Here is an 11,713-nt window from a genome sequence, read left to right on the forward strand (position 1 = left end):
TAGGGCAAAATTCGACTAAGATACAGTAAATCAGCACCACTGAGTAACGCTCCGGCGGCTATTTCGGGAGCTGAGCCGGAAAGTTGACCTTGTTTTAGTCAACCAACTGAGAATGTGAAAGAAAAACTGTATTTTGGGAGCTGAGCCAGAAAGTTGACGTTTTTTCTAGTCAACCGACCACGAAGTACAAAAAAATTTAAATATGGTAACCCTACCGTGGACGCAAACTTCCAGCATCGTATGGTTGATTCACTGCGGTAGAATTGTTCGAACGGTTGGTAATTCAACGGAACTACGTTTCAGCATCAAGAACATCCTTTGAATTGCTTCGATCTCGTCGGAACTAGATAAAAGATATCGCATAGGGAAATTAGGAAATCCTACTAACGAATCGTTGAACTGTTGACGCGAATTGCAACCAGATTCTGTACAGTGCACGTGCTGGGGATTTATACGTAATAACTTGCGTATTTGAAACTCAAAATTTCAAGTGAAATATCTGTTTTGCGTTTTGTGACTCTCATTCGCCATGGTTGAATTCCTGTCGTAGTTATGCCAACAATAGAAGCGGGACAATCGGGCCGAGCGCAGCGTAGATGTAAACACACACCCATCAATAACAATGAACGCACGAGACTTATTGTCATCTGTTCGTACCGATCTGAAATCGCCAGCTGATCTTTTGGCTGTGAGCTTCGGCAGGCAGAATGGGAAGTGGATCATCGAAAACAAAGATTGCAAGTGAGTTACCGTTACGAATTCTGAAAGTTGGAACACTCGTGTACCAGGTTATCAAGATATATCACGGCGAGTCTACCTGCTAGCACTCATTGCGCAATATCACATAGCCGTATTGTATTTTCTGCGTACTACATAAGCCTACTGTACTACTACAGACTATATATTCGGTTTGGTTGGCTTTCCAAGTCGTGCTCTGATCCTTTGCGAAGTGTAAATTGAAGTTCGTCATAAGGAAGTCAGAACAAGTTTATTTATCTTCTAAGAAACGGTATGACGACTGAGGGCAAATTTAGACTCGTCAGATATGAGCAACGGACATTGCCAGATGCAACAGTCATCAAAGCCGGTTCATCGGATTAAAAAGACGACATATAATATGTGCTGCGTCGTGGTGTATTAAATTGTTTAACAACACACCGGGATTATAAAACCGAATTAAAATTAAAATTCAAACTTGAATAAGAGTAAATCTAAACTTTAATTTTTGAAATTGCATGTTCTATATTTATAAAATCAACAGACTCCCAAGCCGTAACTGCAAAATCAGACAATGCAGCTGCCGGAGAGGGTCGCTCGAAACCGGAAAATCCGGACGCCCCGAAAAATGAAGATGATCTGCTCGTGGATAAGATCAGGGTGAGTTATAAAATAGAATCGCGTGCGCCATTTTTATCGTAGCGACGTTTGCTATATCGGTAAGTCGATCGGTTCGATGCCTTATTCCTATATTTTCATATTATCGCAATATTGTCAATTCAATTCAATTTATTGCTGAAGGCTTTATCATTTCAATACACCACAACACTGCGATACATGTCATGTTTTGAAACGACAAAAACGACCGAACTGTCACACGTGTGGTCTTACACTGGTACCCGATGCTCTTAAACGAATTTAATTTACCACTGCCAAGAACGCTCCTACACCGCAGTCGCAGTCTTGTGATGTTTTGAAACGATGAAAATATTAATAAACCTGATTGATTGATTGATTGATTGATTGATTGATTGACACCTTTTAACAAAATTGCAGGTATCCGCGCAGAACCTCAAGCAGTCACAAAACTTTGATGAAACCGCCGTGGACGATCTGAACGAAATTCTTAAGGTAAGTCCCCACGAGGCAATAGCATTCACGACTCACGAGACTAAACAATGCAAACCAGAATCAGCCTGAGCGTCAATCTCACTTGAATTGGCAAGGTGCGTGTATGGACTCTATAGAGCAGGGCTTACGAAACTAAGGATCGAGAACCCATGAATTAACACGTAACAACACTAACGGGTTGCATAGAGAATGTACCGATTTCGCACCACTATCAGTTTTTATTAATATTTTCATCATTTCAAAACATACCAAGACTGCGACACAATGAAAAGATAGGAAGGAGTCGAAACAACTTGGAGTAGCCTTCAAGATCAGACACCCACCTTAGCCTAGGCGAAGTAAAGAAGAGGCATGCACACTGAATTAAAAGTAATGCAGAGAATATAAGACGCAAGCGACAAAATGAGGTGGCATGTGGCGGAGGGCGAGGTCCGATGTTAGGTCGTGGTCCAATAATCCCGAAAGCTGCTGACTATAGTATTCATTTAGAAGAAATAGGGCGGCATGTCATGGGAAGCGAGATCGATAGGTCAGTCGTGCTCCGGTAATCTTGAGGATGGACTAGCTGTATTTATTTAGTAGTAATTGCTTGTATTTCGACTTGAATGCCGACATGCTCGACGACTTTCGGATAGCCGGCGAGATGCTGTTCCACAATTGGGGTCCGGCATACTTGATAGAGCAATGCGTTTTCTTGTATTCCGTCCTGATCATTTATGGTAGTGTTCTTCGTTGATGCGCGTGTGCTGTACTTGTGCGCTTTTGACTCCGAGATGAAGTAGTCGTTGAAATTATAGGATTGCATATAACACAATCAAGTTATTGGTTGAGCCAAAAAGGACTACGTGTTGGCCTGTAATCTGAAATCAGTACATTGAGCCTATACGCCTTCTGTTCGCCTCGGATATGTGAATTCTTATGCCGGCGATGTTACATTTGATGATACGATTTACCTGTCGAGTGTCGGCCGAAAATACTCGGGTTTATTCCAATATGAATACATATTAATAAATTGTATTGAAGTTGCGTACCACTAAGAGTATCTCCTGAACAATTCCGTCAGGTTTTAAGTCTGTTTAATACCTTTTTTCTTATTCAGTCGTATTACCTAACATCTGCGAAACCCAAGGCTTTGGAAAGCATCTGCGACGCTCTCCTAAAAGAAGATATCTTGAAGACCTTCGTTAGGCTCTGGGATCTGTGTCACGAAAGTCCTGATGAGTTTTACAGCAACGTCGAGCACATTCTTTTCAAGAATTTGAACAGGGTTCGTATACACGGGAATTGCGAGTATGGCCTGCCGTATTACTGAACTCTACCTGAGTAAGTCGATTCTGGATCGAGTATTAGGCGTCGAGTATTCAAGTATCATTCATTATAACAGGATGAAAGATGTGGATAGTTCAAATATGTACCTTTTATGCGACCACAAAGAATATAATGTCAGTTCTAAATCACATTAGTAGTATTATAGCCTGTCTTTATACCCCCTCCAATCAGCGTCGAGTATTTGATCACGTGACATCTGTTAGCCAATCAGAATGCAGAAGGATGTGGGTGTGGTTCCAATACGAGAGAGGTTTTGGTTGAGCGAGAGATAGCATAGTTCCAGTCCAGTAACGCTGAGATATTTATTACGTCATTGCGTAAGTTGATTACCTATGATTGCGTATTGCACCATGATTGCGTCACATGCGTAGTTGATTACTTTATTTATTACGAGAGCGGCTTTGCTTAGTTCCACTAACGCTGAGATATGATTACGTCATGATTGCGTCTAGTTCCAGACATGTTCATGAATACGTCATATGCGTAGTTGATTACTTTAGTAACGCTGAGATATGATTACCTCAATATTGCGTTGATTGCCTTTGCAGTTGAAGCAAGTGCAAGGCAATATATAACGTGTAATATTTATTACATGATTATTCGCTGTAGGCTGTAGATTGAATATGTCAAAGATTACTGCTAATGATATATACGTCATAATGGATCGAATTGACCTGATGAACTGGTATAGGTTTGCACGTGAAAAACTTGAGCTATCTGACAATGAAATTGCCGAATGTCAATACATGGATTGCTATAACTTAACTGAGCAACGATATCAAATGATACAGTTATGGATTCGTAAAAATGATCGTTACGCTACGATGAACAGCACTCTGCGGTGAACATGCGTAGTTGATTACTTTAGTTATTACGAGAGCGTCTTTGTTTAGTTCCAGTAATGCTGAGATATGATTACGTCATGATTGCGTCTAGTTCCAGTCCAATAACACTGAGAAATACGTCATTATGATTGTGTAGTTGAAGCATGTTCATGATTACGTCATATGCGTAGTTGATTTTTGGAACAATTACGTAACCCCACCTAGCAATGATTACTGAAAATAATTAATAAATCTCACAAACTAATAATATTAAAATTGGTTAATATTGTGAAAAAAATCTCACAAAGTAATAATATAAAAATTGGCTAATATTATGAATATCTAATCATTGTGAAATTAGCAATTATCTCATGTTGTTGATGAAAATGATCAGCTTACGTAGCGAGGTTAGCTTGGTTCCTGGAGACATCTATACCTTTGTCAGAAATGTTCATCCAACGATTAGGTAATTAAATACGCGCGCTTATCATTGCGTCCTGAAAAGCTAGTTGACTGGAAGTGAATACCCTAGACAAGTCCGAACCTGTATATATTGCAGCATATTAGAGATAGCTTGTGCAATACCCCTAAATACAACAAAATGCGGAGAGTTGATATCGCAATAGGTGCGCGGTACTCGACAATAACAAAACGCAATTGTTTGAACTTAGTGGATCCCATACAGCATTGCTAGCTCTAAATACTTGACCGTTGAAAAATCTGTTCCCCAATGAGTTCGACAACAATGCGTTACTCGTAGCGATTCAATCGTATACTCTATAATAACAAAAACGCAAATGACTTAGTGGATATCACTGCTAGCTCTAAATACTAGTTGCATAGCTGAGGCTAAACGCAGTACTGTTTGCGATCACAGTATAATTATATAACGCACATGCTTGTTCAGTGATCCAGTGATACTCCATCTATTAGTCGATTTAAATTGATTTGTCTATACCGTGCATAGTGTCGATACCGATTTGTCTATACCGTGCTTTGCAAACAATGTAAAAGAATAGAAGCGAAGTTAGCTTGGTTCCCTGGGGACACCTATGCCTTTGTTAGGAATGTTCATCCAACGCTGAACGTTGTATATTCCGCAATGCCAATATAGCCGAAAAGATCAAGGTGTACGGAGCTTGATGGAACAGGCAAGAGTAAGCGTAATACGCTGCTTTTGATGGGACATTTCCGAGGTTTCGATCGGAAAACGAACCTAAAAGTTCTGGTTGATATGCTGGTTATGTTGATATTCTCGAAGATATAATCGTAGTCTCTCATACGAATATCTTCTTAGAGCTACAAACATTCGATATACAAAAATTGTTGATTTGCACCCTACGTTATGGTGAAAACCTGCTACATACACCTATTATATGCTTACTTCTTGATTTAAACCCAAAGCTCTCATACACATAATATTTCGTTATAGTTCCGTTATAGTGATGTTAAAGTCAATGTAATATATATATGATGAGCGAATGATGAGCGATGAGCGAATGTTCCTTATGATAGTCGATGAAATATTCGAAGACAGTCAAGAAAATTAGGTAATTAAATAGGCGCGCTTATCAATGCGTCTTTAAAAGCTAGCTGACGGGAAGTGAATACCCTAGACAAGTTTGAACCTGTCTATATTGCAGCATATTAGAGATAGCTTGTGCAATAGCCCTAAATACAACAAAATGCGGAGAGTTGATATCGCAATAGGTGTGATTCCGAGACAATTCAAATTGTTGAGAATTAGGACTATTTGCATCCATCTGCGATAACTGTACTGCGTATTGCTATTTGGAAAGGCTCCAATAGCATAGCTAGCATCAGCATTCTGGAAACTTGCATCGGCTTATTTTTATTAATCATTGAAGCCGTGTAAATTATAATAGTGAACGTCGTTTGTACAAACTAATTATTTTCATCAACAACACAAGATAATTGATAATTTAACTAAAAAATTAATAAGATATTCACAAAGCAACAATAGTATTAGAAAAATCAGTGGTAGTGAAACAATAACAACACAAGAAAATGGCTAATTTCACACAAAAATCTTAAGATATTCATAATATTAGGCAATTTTCTGATATTATTACTTTGGTTTGTGTTTCATTATTACTGTGTAAAATGATAGCATTTTGTAGTGCATAGGGTAAGGTACTGCGACACGATCCATTGTCCAAGAATGTATTCAGTTAATTCCCTGTAGAGGCCAGGTGTTGTATCATATGGATTTTGAAAGGAAATTGAGAGACACACATCATATGTTTGCACGTACTACATAAAGAAATTAAGCTACAATATAGCGTTCGCGTTGAGTATAAGTGTGACGGTGAAGATATGGCGCCAGAAATTTCACAACGGGTTAACCAACACGGTAGCTGGGGCGTAACTGGTCTTATTCACAATATACATTTGAGTACACATCTAACACATTACTATAGTACAGGTTCGAGAGATCTGCTTCATGTGCGACCTGCATATCAAACAATCTTATCTCATCTCAAAAAATTCAAAATACGAATTTATGATGTCACAATTAAATGTTGACTATCAAAGGAAGTTTATTATTGTGTAATGATACGATGCATCTTCATGAGGGTTGCAAGGTGTTTGAATTTTGTGTAGCTCTAATTTTAATTAAACTAGGAGCTTGTTGTACAAAAGATGTTCACTGTTATAAGCTACAATGATTTCAATGAATAATGAAATATTATTATTAATAATTATTACTACAAAGTTAGAACCAAAGTAATAATAATTTTTAAAATTGGAATATTTTAAAAATATTTAAATCATGTTTTGGTGCTTATAACAACGTAAGCCGATCATTTTCATCAACAACACGAGATAATTGCTAATTTCACAATGATTAGATATTCACAATATCAACCAATTTTTATATTATTACTTTGTGAGATTTATTAAAATTATGCTACTGTGATTTCAATGAATAATGAAAAAATATAATTAATATTCCAAAGTTAGAACAAAAGTAATAATATTTAAAAAATGGAATATTTTTTAAAATATTTAAATTTGTTGAGAATTAGGATTGTTTTGCATCCATCTGCGATAACCAACTGCGTATCATTAGCAGTAATCTTAGACATATTCAATTTACAGCGTGTGATAAACGAATAATCATGTAATAAATAAGACACGTTATATATTGCCTTGCACTTGCTTCAAGTACAATAACAAAGGTGATCAACTTACGCAATAATGACGTAATCTTATCTCACCGTTACTGGGAACTAAGCTAAGCCGTTCTCGTAATAACTAAAGTAATCAAGTACGCAATCATAATGACGTAATCATTACTGCACATGCTTCAACTGCAATGCGCATAATGACGTATACATTTCTCAGCGTTATTGGACTGGAACTATGCAATCTCTCACACAACCAAAACCTCTCTCGTACTATTTATCATTTGTATAAATATCACTGTGATATCAGCCCAAGCTTATGTGGCTTTGTAATAATTGGTTGCTTAGCAAAATCAATATTATGCTCAAATTATATCAAATATTGGACTTACTTCCAACTCGCAGTACAACTCATTAGGGTCTTATTCTAATACCTGCATAATTGTTTCATGTCGAGTATAAGGCTATTTAAATCATCACTAAAAAGCCGCTGGCGTGCTTGTCGGTATCTGAGATTATGCGCGCTTGTGCCTATCACAGAATCGCAGAGTTTTCGGTGAACTTTGGCCTCAGTTGGACTATAGATTACTAACCTACGGATAGATACGCAAGTCCCGTCGTTACGCTCCGACAAGCAGTTACACTTGTTGCTGAGCAATCCAAAAGAAGCATAATTGGTGGAGTTATAGCTTGCGGCCCGAGGGCTGAAATGTAATGAAACTGGTCTTAATCGAGAGCTACTGCCTCACTGATTCCGAAAATACAAATTAAAATCGTGCCGGGGATATGGAACCACCTCAAAACAGCCCTCAAAATCTGAAAATCGGCATAGTTCCAACAATGGCACCACCGCAACAGGATGAACAAAACAATGGCCAATTTCGTCAAGCGATTGTTCAGAACAATGCCGATTTTCAGACTTTGAGGGATGGTTTGACATGGTTCCATTTCCCTGACAAGATTTTAATTTGTATTCTCAGAATCAGTGCGACAGTAGCTCTCGATTAAGACCAGTTTCAATAAATTTCACCTCTCAGGTCGCAAGTTGTAATACCACCAATTATGGTGCTTTTAGATTGCTGAGCAATAAGTGTAACTGCTTGCCGGAGCGTAACGACGGGACTTGCGTATCTATCCGTAGGTTAGTAATCTATAGTTTGACCACCCCTGCTCTAAACCATAACCATAACAACTTGAGTAAGTACTGTCACTAGGCAAACCCTAGCAGAGTTATGCTCAAATTATATCAAATATTGCATGGAATATGGCAAATGAACACGCCAAGTATTATCAAGTGAAGGAAAACGAACGCCTAATTCCCTCTAGATATATATTTATTCGGAAAATATCCCATTACAGGGTGAGTACAGTTGATTTCTCAAGGTCTTCCTATCTTCCCCACTCAAGCGCGATAAGACTAGTTTGACTTCGCGGCATTCAGGATTATATCTCACGAAGCTCTGAATGGAATTCACGTATTCCACGTCGACTATCGTTCTGTTGCTATCACTGAGGTCGATTGCCTTTAGCTGTTCATTGAATAATAGGCGATTTAGATCAATTTAAAAAATACAGAAACGAACTGCATCGCTACATCGGGATCTACTATTAAGCAGAAAGATCTTACTGTAGCGCATCGCTTTCCCGTCTCTTCGCTCAGATTCCTGATTTGCATGGAAAGCATCTTGCAATTACTCAGATTAAATTCTTCCACACGGGAATTGCACAGGACTTTAGTTAGTGTTTTGTAGCAGGATGAAATACCAGGATTCCTACTTAAATCCAGCGAGTGCAGCTAAAACATGGTGTAATGTTCAAATATTTTACGAGACTACAAACGACTCGACACCTGTAATAGATTAGTCATAATATTATTTATCAACAGTTGAGCAATTTTTGCGATTTCTGCTCCTAATAGCAAAACTGATGCAACACCGAAGACAATAATGAAGCTCGAAAGGTTATTGAAGAAACCATCCAAATTAGATTTAAAATGAATGAACGATTGAAAAAACCTCTTGCTTAGAAGCAGTGATAGTATTTTTTTTTCAGATGTGATCAGAAACACTTTATTGATGATAAAAGTTCTATCGATCGATGAGATGTCATGCTTGAATATGACTAAAACTCACATAAGCATGACACTGTGATTGATTATTTCAGTTACAAAACATAACGGGTCTAGTTCAAATGATCACCTCATGAATTCCGAGACCTTTATTTAATGAGATTAGTGAGTCTTCGTCCAATTCGCAAGCTGAAAGTCGAACGTTTTTCGTGTTATGCTTCCTTACAAAGCATCCAACTTCTTTCAAACCTGTCGGTTCCATATCCGTATTATAACTTAGATCAAGGTTTTCGACCTACAATTACAGTAATTTATTTCAAAATGACACACAAAACTATAGAAACGAGTGAGTACCTCGATAGAAGCAAAACTTTCAAAAGCGCGCATTTCCTCTGGTGTAATGTCACACCCCTTCATGATAAGAGTAACCGCTTTGTCTTTACAAAGTAAGGCAGGCAGCGCGGTCATACACTCTTCATCCAGCTGATTGTAGCTGATGTCAAGATATTGGAGCTGAACAAATACAGGAAACTGTCAATTTACGATCAGCATTGATCAGATATAAAACATTTCAAACTGATAACAGGAAAAAATGTTGATTAGCCACTCACGTCATAATATACACGAAATGTGCTAAGAGGAAACTAGAATTTCCTCTATCCATCCATCTCTGTACAATCGCTCATACAGAATGTGATCATTAACGACTATACCCAGCAATAATCGCACATACCTTACTGTTTTTGAGCTGTAGAGCAACGAAATCTTTTGACTGCAAGTGCGAGTTCACAAGTGACAAATAGGTTAGATCGTTCGAAATAATAGTCGCGAGTTGCGTAAAGTTAATGTTTTCCCTGTAGCTGAGATTGAGGTTTCGTAATTTCACCTATGGGAATGAGGTATTAGGAAATCTCACTTCGAGAGGTTCTATACCAGATCAGCGCCTAGCTTTTCCCATCATCAATACCTGATGCCGCCTGATAAGTTGATCCAAAATGATTAGAAAATCTTCGGATCCATCACTTTCTTCCAGATTGAGCTCCGTCGAACCACACTCCTTCATCAACTCGCATATTACTGGGAGGAGGTTTTCAATGTCGTCGTGTGCTGTAACGCTGAGTTTTCTTATTTCGACCTGAACGAGCGCAAAACTTAACGCATAAAACGCTAAATGAGCTATGAACAGTTTAACACTGATCAACTTTGGCTATAGCCTATCTAATAAGGCTATTGCGACTGATTCCTATACAAGTAGCAATTGAGCATTGTTCGCTACGTTACCTTCAATTCTCGCCTTAACACATTAGTAATAGGGAACAACGCGATTACGATAAAAGTTTTTTTAAAGTCGTATCTGAATATTATACAGATAACATACTTATATTGAACGTCAATATATAATGATCAGTGACTACGAGTGAATGTGTGAAGGCGTTTACCACAAATTCAAATCCACGAATTTTATCCAGTAGAATCTTTACGAGGTTTTCATTGAGATCGCATTGACGAAATTCTAACTCATACACGCGACATTGCTGAATAAGACCATTCGCGATATTATGTATATCCAATTCAGTCGTAGTTTGGTGATAGAGCCCATAAGGAATATTCACGTCATCATGATCCGTAAGTACTAATTGATGGTACATCCTCTTTTCAGCTTAAGGATGTAAACTATAAAATGTTGTATGCCGCCCTGATGAGTTTAATTATAATATACTTATAATGTTACAGTGATTTTTCAATAACGAAACTCTTTTACAGCATGAGCAGAATAATTTCATAATAAACAGAAAATACCTGCTGTCGATGATTTGTACTAATTTGCGGCGTGTTCAATTAACTCATGCGGCTCTAAAATATAGTCATGTTGCAGTGTTTTTTAATAACGAAACTCTTTTACAGCATAAACCAAATAATTTCATAATGAACACAAGCTAATTGAATGAATTTACTCAAATGTAGTATGCCGCGCTGATAAGATTAATTATAATATACTTATCGTGCTATAATGATTTTTCAATAACGAAACTCTTTTACAGCACAAGCAAAGTAATTTCATAATAAGCATAAAATACCCAGTGTCGTTAATTTGTACTTATTTGTGGGCGATATTATTTATATCCAATTAAGTCGTAGTTTGATGGTTGAGCCCATAAGAAATTGTCTCTTCATCATGATTGGTAAGTACTAATTGATGGTACATCCTCTTTTCAGCTTGAAGATGTGAACTATAAAATGTTGTATGCCGCGCTGATGAGATTAAGTATAACATATTTATCATGTTACTGTGATTTTTCAACAACTAAACTCATTTACAGCATAAGCAGGGTAATTTCATAATGAACATAAAATAACTGCTGTCGATGATTTGTACTAATTTGCGGCGCGTTCAATTAACTCATGCGGCTCAAAAATATAGTAAGCAGGGCGATGGGTATTCGTTGAGTTGAATAAACATTAAAAAAATATATTTCCGCGCCCTTAGGTTGTAG

At 37.6% G+C, this 11,713-nt stretch overlaps 2 protein-coding genes and 1 long non-coding RNA gene across 6 annotated transcripts in view; 2 read left to right on the top strand and 1 right to left on the bottom strand.

Annotated features, from left to right (window-relative positions):
* The window catches only part of LOC145449236 (uncharacterized), a 27,392-nt gene continuing 15,679 nt past the window's right edge, over window positions 1–11,713 (top strand). Inside the window, exons 1-4 of one of the 3 annotated variants that reach the window (XM_080327708.1) lie at window positions 1–741; window positions 1,262–1,377; window positions 1,774–1,848; window positions 2,948–3,115. In XM_080327708.1, the coding sequence (XP_080183834.1) occupies window positions 708–741; window positions 1,262–1,377; window positions 1,774–1,848; window positions 2,948–3,115 (393 nt within the window). In that variant the 5' untranslated portion in view covers window positions 1–707. The remainder of the gene's footprint in view (window positions 742–1,261; window positions 1,378–1,773; window positions 1,849–2,947; window positions 3,116–11,713) is intronic. The other 2 variants (XM_080327709.1, XM_080327707.1) reach the window with 2 other exon arrangements.
* LOC145449241 (uncharacterized) lies at window positions 7,097–8,994 on the top strand. Its single transcript, XR_013918186.1, has 2 exons — window positions 7,097–7,722; window positions 8,307–8,994. It is a non-coding gene; the product is annotated as an uncharacterized LOC145449241 (long non-coding RNA).
* Window positions 7,715–10,479, bottom strand: LOC145449239 (uncharacterized). 2 transcript variants are annotated; one of them, XM_080327715.1, is made up of 7 exons: window positions 10,186–10,465; window positions 9,952–10,104; window positions 9,573–9,731; window positions 9,468–9,513; window positions 9,349–9,407; window positions 8,778–8,945; window positions 7,715–8,679 (listed from the first exon to the last, which is right to left on the bottom strand). In XM_080327715.1, the coding sequence occupies exons 1-7, from the start codon at window positions 10,279–10,281 to the stop codon at window positions 8,485–8,487; spliced, it is 876 nt and encodes a 291-aa protein (XP_080183841.1). In that variant the 5' UTR covers window positions 10,282–10,465; the 3' UTR covers window positions 7,715–8,484. The 2 variants fall into 2 exon arrangements, with proteins under 2 accessions (XP_080183841.1, XP_080183842.1); XM_080327716.1 differs by lacking the exon at window positions 8,778–8,945 and having other exon boundaries at window positions 10,186–10,479.

Source organism: Botryllus schlosseri, chromosome 10, assembly GCF_051294905.1.
Source record: "Botryllus schlosseri isolate E-star chromosome 10, Bs_hap1, whole genome shotgun sequence".
Classification (NCBI taxonomy): Eukaryota; Metazoa; Chordata; class Ascidiacea; order Stolidobranchia; family Styelidae; genus Botryllus; species Botryllus schlosseri.